Genomic DNA, 21,926 nt, shown 5'->3' with positions numbered 1-21,926 from the left:
CTATTTATAAAAAAAAAAAAAAAAAAAAAAAAATGGAAAAAATATCCTCAGGTAAGATTTTAAAAAAAAAATGAGGAGAAGCAATCTACTAGATGCAGAGTTCAAAATACTGGTTTTAAGTATGTTCAATGAACTTAATGAGAACTTCAGCATAAAAATGGACATGAAAATTATAAAAAAGAACCAGTCAGAAATGAAGAATAGACTAATTGAAATGAAGAATAACTTATAGGGAATCCACAGTAGAGTAGATGAAACTGAGAATCAAATCAGCAATTTGGAATATAAGGAAGCAAACAGCACCCAGTCAGAACAACAAAAAGGAAAAAAAGGAGCTTCTGGTGCAACTTTAAGTGTACCAATATTCGCATTATGGGGATGCTGGAAGGAGAAGAGAAAAATTAAGAAATTGAAACCTATTTGAAAAAATGACAGAAAACTTCCCTAACTTGGTGAAGGAAATTGACATACAAGTCCAGGAAGTGCAGAGAATCCAAAACAAGATGAACCCAAAGAGGCCCTCACTGTGACACATCACAATTAAAATTAAATTGTATTAAATTCCCAGTACAAAGTTAATCACTTGGGTAAATTAACAGAGAATTAAACTAGCATCAATATTATCCTAAAATTCAGAGTCCCTTTTCTTTAAAACTAAATACGATAGTTCCTTGGAGAGACTAGAAGCAGCTAACTTTTGGGGTGCATGAAGCTAACAGATGATGATTTCAAAACCCGGAGAAGGCGCTAGGCTTCCTTATTCTGCTTTCATTTCCTTTTCCCACATTATTCAAATATTTCCTAATCTGTGATGGAAGGGAGTTAGTGCAATGTCGGAGGCCCATAAGACCAGCGTGACTGCAGTAGAGGTTGAAAGTTAAAAATTTGTTCTAAATTGAGTACAGTGAGCAAGGATGAGTCAGATTATGGGGAATGCAACAGAAAGCATTTGTAGGAAATGGCATAATAGTAACATGCCTTAGGTGCACAATTTGGCAGTAATATACAGGATGAGATTTCAAGATAGACTGGAATGAAGGCTGTTGAAATAATTTAAACCATGTCAGCAAATATTTATTGTCTACTGTATCATTGCACTATATACTGTGGAGGATACAAAGATGGTAAGAAATATATAACGCTAGTACTTAGGGAGCTAACAGGTAGACTTATATGGCAAAGAATAAATAATTGTAATATTAGGTAGAAAAGAGTATGATTTCTCTCTCCCCAGAATCTCTGTGTCTACCACAAGAGTGCCTCAAAGCAATGCAGAAGCTGAAAAAAAAGACATCTGGTTGGAAATTTAAAAAAGGTTTTTTGAAAAAAGTGTCTTCTGAGATGGGCTATGAAGTTTGAACAGGATTTCAAGAGGCAGAGATGAGAGAAGGAAATTTCAGAGAGTGGGAAAACACTACTTTTTTTGGGCGGGGGGGAAACACTACTTTTAAAACTGGGTTCAATCCCACGTCAGCAACCAGTTCTGTCCTCTTGAACAAGTTATATAATCTCGCAGAACTTCAATTTCCCTTGTATAAAATGAGGATAAGAATTGTACCTACCTTATAGTGTTGTAAAATTTTAATAATAATACACATTCATTGGCATATAATCGGTGTCCAAGATTTGTTAGCTGGGACTGTTAAAATTATAAAATGAGTAAAAAAGTGCAGAGGATAACTGTGGATGTTCTAGAAACATGAAGACTAGTTGCTTTGAGTATAAGGTTTATGTGTGAGTATAGATGGCTTAGTCTGTTTGAGCTGCTATAACAAAATAACATAAACGGAGTGGTTTATAAACAACAGACATTTATTTTTCACAGTTCTGGAGGTTGGGAAGTCCAAGATCATGACTCTGGCAGTGAACCCTTTCCTGGTTCATAGATGGCTATCTTTTTGAAGAAGGGCCAAGGGGGCCTCTTTTATAAGGGCAATAATCCCATTCATGAGGGCTCCACCCTGGGAACCTAATCTAATAAAGGCCCCACATCCAAATACCTTCACATTGAAGATTAGGTTTCAAAATCTGAATGGGGGAGGGTGGAATGTCAAACCCTCAGGCTATAGCAATAGTGAAGATGAAGCTGTAAAGTATAGGGTGATATGTTTTTTAAAAAATTGATTTTATTTTACTTTTTTATTTTTTTTAAAATATATTTTATTGATATTTCACAGAGAGGAAGGGAGAGGGATAGAGAGCTAGAAACATCGATGAGAGAGAGACATCGATCAGCTGCCTCCTGCACACCCCCCACCGGGGATGTGCCCGCAACCAAGGTACATGCCCTTGACCGGAATCGAACCCGGGACCCTTCAGTCCACAGGCCGACGCTCTATCCACCGAGCCAAACCGGTTTTGGCTGATTTTATTTTTTTAGAACAGTTTTAGGTTCTCAGCAAAATTGAGAGGGTACAGAGATTTCCCATATATCCTCTGCCCCACACAAGCATAGCCTCCCCCATTATCAACATTCCCCATCAGAGTGGCACATTTGTTAACAAATGATGAACCTACACTGACACATCATAATCACCCAAAGACCATAGTTTACATTAGGATTCACTATTGGTGTTGTACATTCCAAGTGTTTGGACAGATGTATAAAGATATGTACTACCATTATAGTATCATACAAAGTAGTTTCACTGCCCTAAAAATCTTTTGTGCTCTGCCTATTCATCCCTCCTTCCCCTAACTCCTGCCAACCTGATTTTTTTAGTGTCTCCGTAGTTTTGCCTTGTTTTGGACTTGTATAGTATGTAGCCTTTTTAGATAGGCTTCTTTCACTTAGTAATGTGAATTTAAGGTTCCTCCAGGTCTTTTCCTGGTTTGACAGCTCATTTCTTTTTAGTGCCAAATAATATTCCATTATCTGGATGTACCACAGTTTATTTATCCATTCACCCACTGAAGAACATCTTCAGTGCTTCCAAGTTTTGGCAAATATGAATAGATCTGCTATAAACATCTGAGTGCAGATTTTTGTGTAAAATGAAAATATTTATGTCATATCTACACAATTTAAGTTTTGGCTATAATAAATGCTGTATCTTTTAAACAAGCTAGAAGGATGAATATTATGTTCAATCTGTACATTCTCTCTGCAGCATTAGCATGGAAGACTGACGTTTAAACTGGGCAATCGTAGATGTGAATTTCCTGATCATCTCCAATAGACACAATTTTTGAGCCATTTCCATTGTATTTTACTCCCAGACCTAATCCTGGTAGTCGAAGAAGGTGTGAACACAAGTCTTCGTTCCAATGCCCCAGACTTTCACACTCTTGTCAGATGAACTGGAAACAAAGTGAGTGTTATGTTGTCAGGATAGAACACCACGTTCAGCACCCAGGATGCGAGGCCACTCAGAGTGCCAGCTACGTTGGTGTGTTGTACATCGTAGATCTTGATGTAGCCATCATCTGAAGCAGTGATGAGGAGCTTGGAATCTGGGGAAAGGTCAAGGAGCGAATGGGCATGGCATGGTCTTCCAGCATGTGCAGTAGTTTCCCGTTGCAATATCAAAAATATTGATGATACTTCCCATCAGGACTATAGGCAATGCTAATAATGAATTGTCCAAAGAATATTCCTTTTTCCCACTTTCCACATCAAAAATGTTCACTTTCCCCACATGAGTTCCTGTGGCCTGATACTGGGAATCAGGAGAAAAGGCCAAAGTCCAGCCATCCACCCATCCTGCATCTATGGACTTCATCTGTTTGCCATACTCCAAGTCCCAGAGACAAATGTGGGCATCGAGAGAACTGGATTTAGTGATGGGCAGCGTGTGGCTGATGTCCACAGACACCATGCCCAGCTGATGTCCCTCTAGACTGCGCTGCAGGTTCAGCCTCTCATCACGCCATTTCCAGACTTTCACCAGGTCATCCAGGGACCCCATGACCACTGTCTCAGAATTTTCCTTCTTGTTTGTCCCCCAGGCCACTGACTAAGTGACATCATCATGGGCTTGCTCTTGTTTGAAGAGAATACTGTACTGGTTAGTCATTTCCTTATCCAAGGACGAAGGGCTAAAGGCCAGACAGCTCGCCTCACGGCCCCGTCGCATGACACAGGCGCATGTCTAACCTGCACATACGTTTTTAACTTTTGGACAAATACTAAGGAGCAGAAATAGCCGATCAATGATTTCTCTCTCATCACTGATGTTTCTATCTCTCTCTCCCCCTCTCCCTTACTCTCTGAAATCAATAAAAAATATATTTTAAAAAAATAGTAGGGAGCTCACAAAATCTCTGGGAAAGTCAGAAACCCAGTCAGGCTTGGAGATCAAGTAACCAGGAACATTCCTTAAACCACACAGAGAGAGATGCTCAACCTAGGATGCTACTGAAAAAAACACAGTTGGCATGAATACTACAATTCATACAGGTAACACTGGGGACCAGATGGCCAGAAAATCTGCTGCTGCTGCTGCTGCTGCTGCTGCTGCTCAGCTCTACCATTGTTTCTCTCTCTCTCTCTCTTTACATTTTTTTTTAAATTTATTTTTTAGAGAGAGAGGAAGGGAAAGGGAGAGAGAAAAACATCAATGTGAGAGAGAAACTAATCTGAAAATTGGTGATTTTAGGTAAAGTGAATTATCAAAATGATGAAGGATTGAAGGGTGAACTTGTAGTGCTCTTATTTTACTGAGTAGGTTCTACTGATCTGTACTGGGGGCTCTTTTGATGCCTATTGTACCCACTTTGTTTCCAGAACCATAGAGATAGGGCTGGAGGCAGCTGACCTAGTAGATTTTAAATGAAACTGAAATGAAAGTTCACTTCCTCTTCAGGATGACTCATGTGACAAGTTCCAACTTCTTTTTAAAGTCAAATTTAGCTGAAGTGTCTTTGCTGCCTTTGAAATCTTTGGAGAGAGACCACCTTCAAGCATTCTTAATATGGGAGCATCTGCTGGTTCCAATATGTATAGGTACTGTATGGGTTTTTTTTCCTCCCAATTGGTCTTTAAACCCTTTGTGTTTTCAGCTTGCGCTGCCTGCCAGGTTTTAAATCTTTGGTTTCAGGAAGTAAACTAAAAAATCAAATGGCTCCATTTGCCTCTTTGCTTTTGGACTAAAAGGAATTTATTTTTGAAAAGTTAAATGTGTGCTTGGACATCTAAGCCTGAGGCTGAAATGTAGTTTTCTTCGGCGTATAATTTGAAGATTTACATGGTTACAATTCCAGTTATTTTGAATTAAAAAGAAACGGAATTAAAAGGAGAATCCAGTATGAGAAAGAGCTAGTCACTGAATTTCTGTTAAAATGTTTTTGCATTAAATAGGTAAGTGGTGTTTTCAAAAGAAGTTAATTGCTTCCTTTGAAATCAATATTTTGATTGCTGGGGGGGGAAAGTTAAAAAAATTAACTCAATAAAATGACCTTTGGGTGTGAAAAGAATACTTGGGAGTTGTCTTTTAACCACCTCTAAATATTGTGAATATTTAAATATATTAATTGATTTTTTACGGAGAGGAAGGGAGAGGGAGAGAGAGTTAGAAACATCGATGAGAGAGAAACATCAATCAGCTGCCTCCTGCACACCCCCTACTGGGGATGTGCCAGCAACCAAGGTACATGCCCTTGACCCGAATCGAACCTGGGACCCTTGAGTCAGCAGGCCGACGCTCTATCCACTGAACCAAAGGTTAGGGATAAATGTTGTGAATATTTAAATAGGCCAGTTAAGAAGAACTTACGCATTCAAAAATTCTGAAGATAAATGATTTTTCCAAGGTTTGCCTTCCCTTTAATGAGGAAAGAGGATTTCCCTTGATTAGATTTGTTGGCAAATCCTGGAAAGCCCCTGCTTCCTGCAACAATGCCAACCCTTCATGTGAGTTTGGTTTACCAAATACCAGGAAATTTCTGAAAATCACTTTTTAAAGAGCTAATAAGCATTAGTAGTAGTATTTCTGACATGAATCTGCAGTTATTCCCTGTGACTATACGGGATGGGGCAAAAGTAGGTTTACAGTTGTTTGTATGGAAAATAATACAATAATTCATAAAAATAGCAAAAGAATAAATTTTGTACATGAAACAGAGTTGATTCCAAGAATAAATTTTGTACATGAAACAGAGTTGATTACTAGAATAAACTCTGTATATGAATTTATTCTTGTATTATTATCTATTAATTATTGTATTATTTTCATACAAACAACTTTGCCCCACCCTGCATATCCTCCCAAACTTTTCCTGTATAATTCTGATTTGTAGTATTCTGTCCCTTTGACAGACTTTGCATTGCTATTTTTTGTTACGAAAGATATGGTCACAATAGATGCAGCTAACAGCTACTCTTCTTATGTGACCTTTCCTTTCACAGAATGAAATGGCTGCTCTGGGTTCTCCTGGGGTGCTCCTCTGCCGTGGCACAACTGCACAAAGATCCCACGTTGGATCATCACTGGGATCTCTGGAAGAAAACCTATGGCAAGCAATACACAGAAAAGGTAGATGGGATTGCCACTTGAGTGATCTGCTTTTACTCTAGTACTCTGTGCTTTCTCCCTCTCAGATTATATTCTTACAAGCAGTGTTTTCAATAAATGTTCTGTTCACATTTCTTGAAGATTCTGCTCTTGGTACAGCAGGAAACAAAACAAAACAAAGTTCCTGTTTTTATAGAGCTTATACCCTAGTAGAGGAGACAGGAAATAAGTCAATAAATACGCAGGTATATAGTATGTTAAATGGTGATAAGTGAAATACAGAAAAACAAAGCAAGGCATGGAGGGTAGGAAGGGCCCTGAGTGATGGCTGGGAGAGGCTGGGAATGATTATTCTATAGAATAGTAAGGGAAGGCCTCACCTATAAGGTGACATTTGAGTAGAGAATGGATAGAAGCCAGGGAGCAAGCAAAGTAGATAACTAGAGTGAAGGTGCCAGGCCAAGGGGGAAGAGTACATGTTTGGGAAATAAAAGACCCTCATTTCCGCCCCTGGCAGATGGAATGCCAGATGTTGTTTCTTGACTCTCACTTCCCACTTTGTACCCTTGTTTTTATTTCAAAACATACTTATTGATTTTAAGTCCTTAACCCTAGTGCTCCACATAACTAAGTCCTGTAACTACAGGGTGTCCCCCAAAAAGGTATACATACTTTGAATAATTATAAAGGCAGTATTTATTAAAATACATTTCATATTCAAAATGTAATAGAATCTACAGACATTGTATATATACATTTTGTGGGACACTTGGTATATAATACTAATGAGTTTGTAGGCAAACATGCAATTACTTATTTGATCTATCACTTTTGTATAAAAAGATACTTTGAGTAGAATGTGCACTCTGAGTTGTTTTCTTAGGATGATGAACTTCACCCTCACTCTAATTTCAAAGTCCACTAGAGTTAGATGTGCAGATGGCACTACTGTCTGGTTAAAGCTATCTCTCTTTTTAATGATTTCACTCCCTAAGGGGAAATAAAAATGACTTTCCATTGGTATCTTACCTTAATTTATTTAATTTATCCTACTTTAGTTATCTCAAAGTTCTTTTCTTGTTCCCTTTCCTATACTTCATTATGTTTATTTTTCTTTATTCCATTTTTTTCTGCTCCAGTGGTTTGGCAATATATCTGTACATGACCACTACTGAGGTAACAATAAAATCTTGCTCCAAGGAAGAGGGGGCTGCATCTAGACTTGCTACCTGGAACCATGGTCTGGGCTTGGGCTCTAACACTTAATGAGATGAGGCAGAAAATAGCTGTTGCTGGTTGCTCATCGGGTTATCACTTATTGGAAACTATAGCCTTGGGGGTGGGGATGAGGGTTTGGAATTTTAGGAGGCACCGTATATATGTTGTATTCCATGTACATTGATCCTATGTAAATGAAACTCCCCGAGGGCAACAAATTCAACAGTCAAAATATGGATTCACTCTGGATAAAATTAAAATAATAGAACTAAAAATGATATTAAGACAAATGTATATATATATATATATATATATATATATATATATATATATATCTCATACATAATAACATCCACACAAATGAACAAGAAAGTATAAAAGAAATTAGAAATTCAATTAGGAATCTTGAAAATTAAAATTGTAGTAATTGAAATAAGGACTCAATAAAAGGTATATAAACTCCAGACTGGAAAGAGTTGGATAGAAACGGCAATCCAGAAGATAGTACTGAAGCATTCAGCCCCAAGGAAGCACATGAAAAGGAAAAGAAAAACTATGAAAATGCAGGTAAAAGAGATGAAAAAGAGTTTGAGGCAACAAAATATATCTGATAGAAATTTCTGAAGAAGATAGTTAGATGGGATGGTAGAGAAGCAATATTGAGGAGATACTGGTTGAGAATTTTCTAGATATGAAAAAAAAGTCTTGCATCTTTCAATCAAAAGTATCCAAGAGAGGAAATAAAGAAACCCACACCCAGACACATGTAATGAAGCTGCAAAATATCAAAGAGAAAGGGAATCATAAAAGTTACCAAAGTTAAAAGCAATAATCTGCTTTCCTATACTTCATTATATTTATTTTTCTTTATCCCATTTTTCTATTCTAGTGGAAGAAAATGGAGAAATAGCTTCAAGTTACTAAAGAAAAATAGCTAGAAATATATAATCAGTTAAACTATCTTTCAAGAGTGAGGGCAAAAAAAAATTTTTAAGCCTGAAAAGATGTCATAAATTTACTACCTACAAAGGATATACATCAACCAATAGCACTTCGTAAAACAAAAAACTTTTTAGCAGATTGAAGAAGTTCATCATATATCATAAAATATTAATCACATCAAGCAATTAAGAGCAAGAATTAAGATTAATATACAGTTTTACCACTTATATTGAATATATTCATTTATTTACATGCCCTCTGGCAGATCCACATTTGGTAGAATGCTTCATAATATGTTTATTTTCATTATTGAACACTTATTTGTGCAGGATTCAGTACAACTATGTTCTTTTTCCTTACATATTAGAATGAGGAAGTAACACGACGTTTCATCTGGGAAAAGAATCTAAAATTTGTGATGCTTCACAACCTGGAGCATTCCATGGGAATGCACTCATATGATCTAGGCATGAACCACCTGGCAGACATGGTAGGTAAACCACAGATAACCCTACTCTTATCTCTTGGTAAGCATGATTTCTGTCTTTCCAAAAGCAAATTGAAAGTAAATGACAAAGGCAAATTATCTACGTGTACAAAGTCAGATAATGCAGAATTTAAAGACAAGAATTTGCACAGATTCCTTTAGTCATAATGTTACCACTTTCCTTAACAAATCCCTTCTTTATTTTAAACTCATAGACTATAGTTTTTTGTTTTTATTAATTTTATAAAACATTGCCCAATTTTTTTAAGCCTGGTAAGACTGCTCACAATCTTGTAGTTACCGTACTCATGTTAAGTCTAAATTGACAATTTAATATGGTCCACCTGCTTTCTTAATTGGGGAATGCAGGCATTTAATATCACAAAAAATTTCCCATTTTAGATTCTGTACTACCCTGCAAAACTGCACCACTGTGGCCAAAATTAAGAATCATAGGATCATTTGAGATCTTGCTCCCTGGAATCACAGTACCCCTTGAAAGGGAAAACCCTAGGTAGATTAAATTCCCACTTAAATGTCGGTCTCTCCTTTGTAATTCTTTCTCACAAGGAAAACCAGTTCAATCCACTTTTTAGACAGCTCTTTTATAGAATTATGCCTTGCTTAGAACCAAAAATCTGTCTCCCTATAACTTCTAGTTTTTATAATTTTTTTCTTCTCCTTCCCACTGTCTAACTGGGATATTAATGCAAAATGTAAGAGTAAAAAAGAGACCCAGATAATTCACCCATGAGGTAGTTAACAGTATCTATGATGGTCACAACTACCACTTGTTTTTTCTCATTTGTCTAATATATCCAGAGTTATAGTTACTAGGATATTGAAAAGCAGGATATAAGTGAAAGGATATATATTTATTTTTATTTTTTTTTTTATTTTTGCCTTGTAGACCAGTGAAGAAGTAATGTTATTGATGAGTTCCCTAAGAGTTCCCAGCCCATGGCAGAGAAATGTCACTTACAAGTCAAACCCTAATCAAAAATTACCTGATTCTATGGACTGGAGAGACAAGGGGTGTGTGACCGAAGTGAAATACCAGGTGAGTATCATCATGCCAGGCCTCTGCACCCTACTTAGAGTTCTCTCTTCTGTAAATACTTAGTCTAGCTACATAACTTGGCAGTGAATCTCCCTTATGTACTTTCTAATTATTTTTATTATTCTGTCTTCCCAACTAAATTGTGAGCTTCTGAGAGCAAGGACCACATGTCATACTTTATTTGTATTCCTCACTAATGGTTAGAGCCACGTTATACAAAAACTGTGAACTAAGCAAATAGGTCAAGACAGACTTTCAGTGCTCATGCTATCCATCGACTGCACTGGACCCTCCATCACGCTAACTGCTTGAGAAATGGTATTGTGTGTGAGAGACTATCTCCCTCCATCTCACTTGTGAAATTCAGGTTGGAAGGGGAGGAAGGAACTAGAGCTCAGAGTAGTCTATAAATTACACAGTCAATGAATTTGATTAGGCTTGCATTGTTAGAATAAGAAATACAGGCTTTAAATTTTTGTTTCTATGTTTTTATATTTCCTTTATTTTGCTTGTAAAAAAAAAAAAAACAAGCTACAAAAACCCTAAATTAGGGATAAATAAGAGTAAAACACATGTATCACCTTAGAGATCTAGGTAAGAAAGAATCAGAATATTCTAAGCACCTTTGTGACCCATAAAGAATGTAAAAATTAATAAGTGAATGCTACTGTTAATCTCTTTTTCCACCTGGTTACTTTTCTTTCAACTAGTTTTGGGTTTCTTATTGGAGATTCTCTAAAATAAAAGTTTGGGAAGATCTGATAAACTGCTTATTTAGGTGTTGACCATAAATAATGTAATGAAGTTCTTTCCCTGGGTGCTTGCATTTCAATAGGTGATTTTGTTTTAACCAAAAGCAAATTCAGTATGCTTTCTTTGGGTAGAGAGTAAGGTGGGATGAGAAGAGAAGAGAGTGAGAGCAATTATGATAGGGCTCTGGACCTTCCGTACCTTTTGTTTTTCTGTTTGTAAAATATCTTTGGATTTAAAAATTCAGAAGCTAAAAGAAATTTTTGACCTTATGTTTCAGGCATGGCATCATTTGGCAGGAGAAAGGTATTTTAGATCAAGGGAATCACCCCAGCTTCTTTCAAAATCATTTTATTGTAGGCATTTATTTCCTTTATTTATGGGTGAAAATAGCTTGGATTTAGTACATGCTTAATAAGTACTGTTTCTTAATATGTTTGAATAAGGTAATTAAGCTCTGAGCTCAGCCATTTGCAAATCTTTATCAAGGTTGAACCTTGCCCAGAGAATGAGCAAGGGTTTAGTCTTCATTCCCATTGTCTAAGACAATGATTGTCAACTTTTTTCATCTCATGGCACAAATAAACAAATTACTAAAATCTGTGGCACAACAAAAAATATATTTTTTGCCTATATGACACAGAAAATAGGTATATTTTTTATTCATTCATACTGGACAGCTATTGTGTTAGTTGTTGTCATTTTTGAAAAATATGTTTTTATTGATTTTAGAGAGGAAGGGGGAGGAGGAGAGAGAGAGAGACAGACAGAGAAACATGATGAGAGAAACATCAATTGGCTGCCTACCAAATGCCCCTCTACTGAAACCCTGAAACCCAGGCATGTGCCCTGATAGGGAATGGAACCCATGACCTCTAGGTGCCTGGGACAATGCTCAACCAACACAGCCACATCAGCCAGGGCAGCTGTTGTCACCTTTTTATTTGACAATCTAAGGGAAAAGAGGTCAGTGCCCCTGACTAAATAGTCAGGTATTGTATGTTTTAAAAATTCTTGCAGCACACCAGTGTGTTGTGGCATACCAGCTGAAAATCACTGGTCTAAGAGAGAGGAAATTATAGTGGGGGAGCTCTTCCGATAACTATCGACAGGGCTGACATGTTGGGTGTTGCCCAGTTTGGGTGTTACTGATTTTCTATGACTGCCTTTATGACCTTGTCTCTGTTTTAGGGTTCTTGTGGTTCCTGTTGGGCTTTCAGTGCTGTGGGGGCCCTGGAAGCACAGCTGAAGCTGAAGACAGGAAAGCTGGTGTCTCTGAGTGCCCAGAACCTGGTGGATTGCTCAACTGAAAAATACAGCAATAAAGGCTGCAATGGCGGATTCATGACACGGGCTTTCCAATATATCATTGACAACAATGGCATCGATTCAGAAGCTTCCTATCCCTATAAAGCCATGGTGTGTCACAAGCAAATATTTTGGGCTGCCCCATGATCTTATACCCTTGACTGACTGTACTAAACTCACCACCAAGCCAATACTTGAGAAACAGTGTTGTGCGTGTAAAAATCCTGATTAAGAATTCTAAATTCTCAAGAGTTCTCTTTCTTATGCAGGAGGCTTCTTAATTTATCAGTGGCATATTAGTTTTAGACAAGAAAATACAATTCATGCTTAAAAATGGAATTTCAGCAAATCTTCCTTAAAATTCTTTCTATATATCTGCCTGGTATTTAAACTCTGTCCTGTAGCCTCCCATGATCACTCTTATCTCAAATCATCAACCACATCATTCTTCTAGCTGCTAAAAACCTAAGTAATGCTCTCTTCCTCCTCCTTGCGAGTTCATGATATATTTTATTAAATAATATAAGTAATATATCCATCCATATTGCAGAAAATTTAGAAAAGATAAAGTCACTCCTACCTTACCCACTATTATTTTGGTTTATTTCTTGCAAGTTCTTTTTCTACTAAGCACTTAAAAAGCATAGTTGTAGAAACAAACATGAATCGGTAACCTCCCTTCCCCACATGAAATACACTGTTTTCCATATTACATGGTTGTTATAAACCATTATTTAAACTGCAGATCATCTTGCAGACATTATATTACCAAAAAGATTTTAAAGCTCTAGTCTAAAGTTTATGATCTTTATGTTGTACACCCCTACAAACCACCTTAGAGTCTGAGGACATTATCCGGGCAACTTATGCATATATGAAATGTGCACAATGTAAAACAATAGAATAATTCTGTATATCCTCTGCTATTGATGAAACATGGAACTGGGCTTTGGAAGATTTGATTTTTCTTTCTTCAAAAACAGGAAGGCACCTTAGATACTTGAAAAGGCTAATGTGGAAAGAAAAGATATTTGAAGTCCAAACTTAGGATATTGGTGATTTATGAAAGAAAGTGAAGTATACTTCTTTATCTAATTTATACTTTTTTTTTGCAGGATGGAAAGTGCCAGTATGACTCAAAATATCGAGCTGCCACATGTTCAAACTATGTTGAACTTCCTTTTGGTAGTGAAGAGGCCTTGAAAGAAGCTGTGGCCAATAAAGGACCTGTGTCTGTTGCTATAGATGCGAGCCATCCTTCTTTCTTCCTCTACAAAAGTGGTAACAACTCAGATATAGTATCCTCTTGTTATATTCTGCCCTTGCACTATTAGAAAGAATATTATCCACCTCTGAATGTTTTGAGTAGGATAAACAGAACCCTCCATTTCATATACACATTTTATACCCAGTTTTAATTAGTAAAGTAATACTTGCCAAAGTTTACTAACACTATATGCCAAGTACCATGATGAATTCTTCCTATGCATTATCTCATTTAATCCTCACAATAACCCTATTTTACAAATGAAAAAATTAAGTCTTAGGTTAACTTGCCTAAAGTCAGACAGTCTGAAAACGGTTAGCTGGGATTAGAAACTGTGCTACTTGACTCCAGCACCTGTGCTCCTAACCACTGTAGCCACTGTGTACTACAGGTGCAGCATAGCAGTATAAAGGAGGGCACCCACTGATGGGTAGAAGGCCATAATATTATTTCTAAACCTCACCTTAAAAATAATTTAATCTAGCCCTGGCTGGTATGCTCAGTGGTTAGAGTGTCGGCCCCACATACCTCAGGGTCGTTGGTTTGCTTCCCAGTCAAGGGCACGTACCTGGGTTGCAGGTTCACTTCCCGCCCCCAGTCGATGTCTCTCTCTCACATCAATGTTTCTTTCTCTCCCTCTTCCTCTCTCCCTTCTACTCTCTCTGAAAAGCAATGGAAAAAATATCCTCAGGGGAAGATTAACAGAAAACTTTAACAAAATCATTTAATCTAATAAAGAATGAAAATGTATGGAAGAAAAAATTTAGGAATATTTACAAAGAAATTCAGTAGGCCCTGGCTGGCTAGCTCTGTTGGTTAGAGTGTCATCTGGATAGGCCAAGGTGGAGGGTCCCATTCCCGGTCAGGGCACATATAAGAAGAAACCAATGAATGCATAGGTAGCTGGAACAACAAAGCGATCTCTCTCTCTCTCTCTCTCTCTCTCTCTCTCTCATAAATTAAAAAAAAAAATACAATAACAGTTTATAAGTTAAAAATAATTAGAAAAGGGTGACAGTTTTATCAAAGAAAACTTTTTAAGAAACTTGGCAAAAAAAAAAAAACTGACACAGCATTGATGGCAAAAAATTATTAAATATAAATAGTTTAAAAGTTAGAGTATATGTTCCTAAAATTTTAATTAACCTAGCCATATATGCAAAACAGTCTAATAAAAATAATAGCATTTTCAAATGTCCTTCATTGTCACATACCATTCACTCTTTTTCTATCTCCACCCATTTTATTCTCAGGTGTCTACTATGACCAAGCCTGTACTCTAAATGTGAATCATGCTGTATTAGTGGTTGGCTACGGTAACTATAATGGGAAAGACTACTGGCTGGTGAAAAACAGGTAATATATTTGTACTTTAATGTATATTTAATTAAAATCAAGAATTGGAGGGAGCCTCAACAAATAGTTTCTTGTGATTATGATGATGATCATGATATGGACAATGATAACATCTTATAAAGTGACATTCTAAATAACTCAGTGCCCCCATTTCTTCACTTCCTATTGTGCCTTCAGCACTTTGTTTTCATGGCTGATCTTCTATAATACTTTTCTGATCATTCCTTCTTGATCTCCTTTAAGAATACCTATTCCTCTGCTTAACTCGCCAATGTTGGTCTTTCCTCCAGGGCCCCATCCTTTGTCCATTACTCTTCTTATTCTACATTTTTCTTGGGTAACATCCTTCCATTCTTAGGATATTAGCTATATACCATACTAGAGGCCTGATGCATGAAATTCGTGCAAGAGTAGGCCTTCCTGCTGAAACCAGTTTGGCTCAGTGGATAGAGCGTCGGCCTGCGGACTGGGGGGTCCCGGGTTCGATTCCGGTCAAGGGCATGTACCTTGGTTGCGGGCACATCCCCAGTGGGAGGTGTGCAGGAGGCAGCTGATCGATGTTTCTCTCTCATCGATGTTTCTAACTCTCTATCCCTCTCCCTTCCTCTCTGTAAAAAATCAATAAAATATATTTAAAAAAAAAAAAAGAGTAGGCCTTCCTTCCCCCAGCTGCCAGCACCGGCTTCCCTCTGGCACCTGGGACCCGGGCTTCCCTCAAAGCCCCAGCTTCGTCTGGAAGGAAGTCCAGAAGGACATCCGGTCTAATTAACATATTATGCTTTTATTATTATAGATACTTTCAAATCTCTAACTCTAGTTCTGATCTCTGCCCTGACCTTCAGACTTATTTATCGGGACATATTCACTTCTGTGTATCTTATTTTCTCCAAACTCAATATATCCAAGGAATTCAGTACCCTCTCTACCATACTGTCCTTCCCCAGAGCTTCCCATATCACTAAATGACAATACCACAAAACACAGTCACCCAATTAGATACTATGGATTTGTCTAGACCCCTCCAGATCCAGTCAAACAACAAGTCAAATTAATTTTTCCTCATATCTGTCCTTGCTTCTGTTCCCTCTCCATTTCTCCTCTTACTGTTCCAGGTCAGACATCTCTTGCCTGGACTAGTCCTATAGCCTTCTAATTTTAATCTCAAATCCATCTTTCATACTGTTTCCAAACTGGTCTCTCTAAAATATGAGTCTGAACTTCTAACTCTTCTACTTAGTACCATTCAGTGTAAAATTAATATTCCCTAGTAAAGAAGACAAGTTGTCTAAGCTTTGCTCCCTACCTGCCTGGTCAGCCTCAACTCCTGGCACTTGTTGTCTTAAATTTCTGATTCTAGTTATATTGAACTATACACACTTATAGTTCCCATTCATACATTCAAATATTTATCTTTACCAGGAATCAGACTGGCAACCTTTTGGTGCACAGGATGATGCTCAACCAACTGAACCACCCTGGTCGGGCAGCTAACTTTTAATTCTGAGATGACTCCATAGGCTTTAGAGCTATGTACTGTCTCACATCAGTTGATGTACATTCAGAAAACATAAAGCCCTAGCTAATTTGGCTCGGTGCATAGAGCGTCGACCTGCGGACTGAAGGGTCCCAGGTTCAATTCCTGTCAAGGGCACATGCCCCGGTTTCGGGCTTGGTCCCCTGTAGGGGGCATGCAGGAGGCAGCCAACAATGATTCTCTCTCATCATTGATGTTTCTATCTTTCTCCCTCTCACCCTTCCTCTCTGAAATCAATAAAAATATATTTAAAAGAAAACAAAAAAAATAAAGAGGCTTTTAATATAGTCCCAAATCAAGTTTAATTAGAAAGAAAAATTTTCATGGAGAGAAAAAAATCATTATAAAACCAAATAAGTCTTGTTTTTGTAATGAACACAAAAATTATTTGATCATCATGAATAATTCAATGCTTTATAGAATATACACACATATATATATATTTAAATATACTAATGACACTAAGTCATAAGACTAAGGTATATTAGAAGTACTTCTTTGATGAGAGGGAAAATCTGTTTTGATTCAGCTCCCATAATAAATCCTTAACTTCAATTCAAGTATACTCTGGGGATTTAAAAAAAAACAACACAAAAAACAGACCTGGAGGATGATCAGAATCTCAGCATTGTTCTTCTCCAGGGCTATGTCAAAGGCAGATTTATCAAACTTGCTGAAAGCATGGACATCAGCTCCATATTTGATAAGTAGTTCTACAACATCGCGATGGTGGTATTCTGTGACCCAGTGCAAAGCTGTCATCTTCAGCATATCCTTGGCGTTCACATCTGCACCATTCTGTCATAGAAAAGTAATGTTTTCATATAGACACTGATTACAACAGCACAGGTGCAAGATCTCATCAACAATACAGAGATTTTCCATAGGTTACACATATTCAAATTTAGATCACGTTTAAGAAATATCAAAGGGAAAAACATTTCTCAAATTATTCTGAAGCTGATAGACACTAGGGCAAATGATAGCTCATTTAAAATAAGCAATATTTTCACTTATATCTTGTTGATTCCGTACAGTATTTATCTTTAATACTAAATATTCTAAATTCCCTTCTCCACTGAAACTGCTCTTCTTAAAGAGCATATATTTCTTATATATTTCTTTTAGTGTTTAAATCTAAAACCTCTTTTCAGTATTTATTTGTTCAATAAGCATTTACTAGGCATCTATAACATGACAAGCATTATCTCTAGGCTATGGAGATACAAAAGTTAATAAGAAATTATCCTTGCCCTAACTGGTTTGGCTCAGTGGATAGAGCATTGGCCTGCGAATTGAAAGGTCCCAGGTTCAATTCCGGTCAAGGACATGTACCTTGGTTGCGGGCACATCCCTAATAGGAGGTGTGCAAGAGGCAGCTAATTGATGTTTCTCTCTCATCGATGTTTCTACCTCTCTATCCCTCTCCCTTCCTCTCTGTAAAAAATCAATAAAATATATTTTTTAAAAAAGAAATTATCCTTTTCTGATAATGGGGAATTAGATATATCTTTAAATAATAAAATATAATGCATGGTATAATGACATGTCTAAATGATTATGGGACCATAGAGGAAGAGATTCCTAATTGCCTCCACAGAGAAGGCACTACTTGTACTAAGTTTTCAGATGAGAATTGCTCCTGTATTGGAGGAGGAAAGTAAGTTCCCCAATGACCTAAAAAGCCTATGCCATGGCACAGAAATGTGAAAGACTTCTCTGCTTTATAAACTCTCTGCTGCATTTCTTTCTCCTTTTTTTTAATCCTCATTTGAGAACATGCTTTTTATTGATTTTATTTATTTTTAAATATGTTTTTATTGATTTCAGAGAGAGGAAGGGAGATGGAGAGCTGTACTTTTTATTGCTTACTTTAGAATTCCCTGCCCTATGCCTTTTCTATAGTAGTCTCTCAAAAATATTTATTTGACATTCTCCAAAGGAATTTAAGTTTAATAGAAAATGATCACCTATGATCCTATTATGCAAAAACATTTAGAGGTGGGGCCTTGGAAAGAATATAATACTCATTCCCTGCATAAGGCATATTTACAAAGTAGGAGGATTAAAGGTTTGGAATGGACCTTTCATTGTTTTCTTTACGTATTAAGTATTCATCAAAATAGGGTGAGGCAAAAGTAGGTTTACAATTGTTCATATGGAAAATAATATAATAAGTAATAATACAAGAATAAACTCTGTTTCACGTACTCACAACTAGAACCTTACTTTTGCCCCACCCTGTTTAGCAATAAAGCCTTCTAAAATTCCTTTGAAAATTGCCTAAAAGTCCTTGGGAAATTATTATATTATTTTGTTCTAATTTTGTTTTATAGCTTTTTATTTTTTAAAACAATTTTATTTATTGATTTGAGAGAGAGGAGGGAAGGAGAGGGAGAGAAAGAAACATCAATTTGTTGTTCTACTTACTTATGCATTCATTAGTTGATTCTTGTATGTGCCCTGGCCAGGGATCAAACCCACAACCTTGGTGTATTGGGACAATGCTCTAACCAACTGAGCTACCTAGCCAGGGCCTACAGCTTTTATATAGAGTTGCTTTATGAGAAACACAATCTAAGAGATAAAAAAATTGATAATGTGGCATTCATTTGTAATTTTGTGTTATTTGTTTTTCTAAAGCTGGGGCCTCCACTTTGGTGAACAAGGATATGTTCGGATGGCAAGAAATAGCGGAAATCATTGTGGGATTGCTAGTTATCCCTCTTACCCAGAAATCTAGAGGATCTCTTCATTATATAACAAGTCAAGAAAGATGAAACACTTTCTCTTCAATTTTACCTGCTAAAACCAGTAGAAATAAGTGTGTCATGATCAATGTAAATATATAGTTTAACTCTTCTACTTTTTTAACTTTGCAGATCTTGAAAAATTTTGCAAACTTAAAATTAATAATATATTGTAGATATAACTGTATGAGAATTAGTCAACCTAATCCAATTTGTCATTGTCTTATTTTACCTCTTTGTCTTTTTATGTCCCTTGATATCCTTTTGTAACTTGATGGAATATGCTTAATAATTATCTGTCTTTTCAACTTAGTGTCATTACCACATAACATTCTTTTCTTATTCTTAGGTAATATTATAATCTATCATGAAAATGTAAATTGTGGTATGCTGGTGATGGGCTATGGCAACTTCAATGGAAGAAACTATTAAGTTATTAATGTGGCTCAGATTGTATCTTTGCACATAAAAGTATTCAATAAATGTTTTAAATGAAGTTAAAGTAGACAAATGCTTAAGAGACTGTTTTCACACACTTTATAAGATTTAATGATCAACAATTAATATACTAATTCTATTATTAGCAATTTGGCCAGGACCTTTTTGGAGCAAATAATGAAGTCAACCTGAATAAAATAACCAAACTGCATTTGTTTTGATATTTAATATTCCATTACTCATTTTTATCTAATTCAGATTGGTCTTTCCTCACAAATGCTATAGATATGTAGATGGGTTCTGAAAAGGCAGCAAGAACTTTAAATTTTATAAGCTCATGCCTACGACATAAAATGTGTGTGGGATGATGTCATTAGTATATCTTAAACTGAACTTAAACTAATTTCGCTATCTCTTAATCCCTCTCCATAAAGTACATTTTTCCCCATAAAGTACATTTTAAAGAACAAGGATTGCTAACGCCCTAACTGGTTTGGCTCAGTGGATAGAGCGTCAGCCTGTGGACTGAAGCGTCCCAGGTTCGATTCCGGTCAAGCAAGGGCATGTACCTTGCTTGTGGGCACATCCCCAGTGGGAGGTGTGCAGGAGGCAACTGATCGATGTTTCTCTCTCATCGATGTTTCTAACTCTCTATCCCTCTCCCTCTCTGTAAAAAATCAATAAAATATATTAAATAAAGAACAAGGATTGCTAACTATAAAAACATGGTTATACTATATAACTATCATCAAATGTGCGTATAGAGAAACATTATAATTAAAAAGTATTTAGTTAAGCTCTGGCCGGTGTAACTCGGTTGAGTGTCACCCCATGCGCCAAGAGGTCGCAGATTCAATTCAGGGTCAGGGCACATGTCTGGGTTCAGGCTCCGTCCCCCACTGGGACATGCAGGGGCAGCTGATCGATGTTTCTCTCTTTCTCCCTCTCCCTTCCCCTCTCTCTAAAATCAATAAAAACGTATTTTTTAAAAAGGTATTTAGTTGAGTATTCTTTTTTTAACTTAAATTCTTTATTGTTTAAAGTATTACATAAGTCTCCTGAGTATTCTTTAGTTTTTATTTTGTCAAGCACTGTAAATGGAATAAAAATATGGGTTCTTTACCTTTGTCGGTCTAATGAAGCCTATGGACACCTTCTCAGAATAATGTTCTTAAGTGCATAAAATGAAATATATAGGATTACAAAGGAAGCTGATTATTAAAATGTTAAAATATAAATTTGTGCTTTAGTAACATACTGTACATGCTTCTTTATAAATGCATTAAATAACAAGAGTTAATAACTATCTTAAATTTGAAGTAGTGATGAGCATATTTGAAGATATCTGCAAAAACTGTAAGGTGATATAAAAATATCTGAGTTTTCTTTTGGTTGTAAAATTACAAGTATTGCTAATATTGTGGTTTATGAAGTACATAAAAGAAATGCGAACTTTCAATTACAGGTTAGACCTATATGTTCATGTAGACTAATGTCACCCCAATAAAATTTTAAATAAAAAATAAAAAAATAAATCAGTTAGAGGTTAGTAAGGATAAAGATGTAATTTTTTGCCCGTCCACTGTATCTCAGTGGTTGAGTTTACCTATGAACCAGGAGGTCACGATTAGATTCCCTGTGAGGGCACATGCTGGGGGTTGTGGACTCGATCCCCAGGAGGGATTGTGCAGGAGGCAGCCAATCAAGTCTCTGTCATCATTGTTTTTCTTTCTCTCTCTCCCTCTCCCTTCCTCTCTGAAATCAGTAAAATACATATACATATATATATATATATATATATATATATATATATATGAAAAAAACAAAAAACTTGTATGCATTTCTCCTGTTAATCTGTCTCTGTCTTTAAATGGTAGCCAACGACCCTAAGAAGAAGGTAGAGGAGAAATTATCCCTCCCCTACAGCATTATTCTGATTCTATGATTCACAGATGGGCATTTACGGTTTCATATTTCTGTGGGTTTTTTCCTATAGTTATAATGACTCAAAATAAATTTCATATGAAGCACCATACCATAAATTTAACATGTCGTGCTCTGACTGGTTTGGCTCAGTGGATAGAGCGTCGGCCTGCGGACTGAAGGGTCCCGGGTTTGATTCCGGTCAAGGGCATGTGCCTTGCTTGTGGGCACATCCCCAGTGGGGGGTGTGCAGGAGGCAGCTGATGGATGTTTCTCTCTCATCGATGTTTCTAACTTTCTCTCCCTCTCCCTTCCTCTCTGTAAAAAATCAATAAAAAACATATTAAAAAAATTTTTTTTAACATGTCGTCATTAGGGGTTTGGCTCCCCCTCTGCCAACACTGAAATTAGTTGTGATTGGGCCAAACCAATTTTATTGGA

At 36.7% G+C, this 21,926-nt stretch overlaps 1 protein-coding gene and 1 pseudogene across 2 annotated transcripts; one reads left to right on the top strand and one right to left on the bottom strand.

Annotated features, from left to right (window-relative positions):
- Positions 1-3,132: 3,132 nt before the first annotated feature.
- Positions 3,133-4,049, bottom strand: LOC308237088 (WD repeat-containing protein SL1-17-like; annotated as a pseudogene). Its single transcript has one exon. The product of its transcript is annotated as a WD repeat-containing protein SL1-17-like (transcript).
- Positions 4,050-4,838: 789 nt separating this feature from the next.
- CTSS (cathepsin S) lies at positions 4,839-20,556 on the top strand. Its single transcript, XM_080647559.1, has 8 exons — positions 4,839-4,945; positions 6,347-6,473; positions 8,980-9,102; positions 10,010-10,159; positions 12,101-12,328; positions 13,333-13,498; positions 14,738-14,840; positions 19,018-20,556. The coding sequence occupies exons 1-8, from the start codon at positions 4,914-4,916 to the stop codon at positions 19,115-19,117; spliced, it is 1,029 nt and encodes a 342-aa protein (XP_080503685.1). The 5' UTR covers positions 4,839-4,913; the 3' UTR covers positions 19,118-20,556.
- The last annotated feature ends 1,370 nt before the right edge of the window (positions 20,557-21,926 follow it).

The sequence above is a fragment of the Plecotus auritus genome (assembly GCF_963455305.1).
Source record: "Plecotus auritus genome assembly, chromosome: 12".
Taxonomy (NCBI): domain Eukaryota; kingdom Metazoa; phylum Chordata; class Mammalia; order Chiroptera; family Vespertilionidae; genus Plecotus; species Plecotus auritus.
This window is presented reverse-complemented; position numbering and strand designations above follow the sequence as displayed.

Bases quoted from the DNA above. Each gene is read 5' to 3' on its own strand.
- CTSS (XM_080647559.1), top strand. From the start codon at position 4,914: ATGGGAGCATCTGCTGGTTCCAATATGTATAG. The intron at 4,946-6,346 runs GTACTGTATGGG...TTCCTTTCACAG, and splicing joins GCTGGTTCCAATATGTATAG to AATGAAATGGCTGCTCTGGG. The intron at 10,160-12,100 runs GTGAGTATCATC...TCTCTGTTTTAG, and splicing joins TGACCGAAGTGAAATACCAG to GGTTCTTGTGGTTCCTGTTG.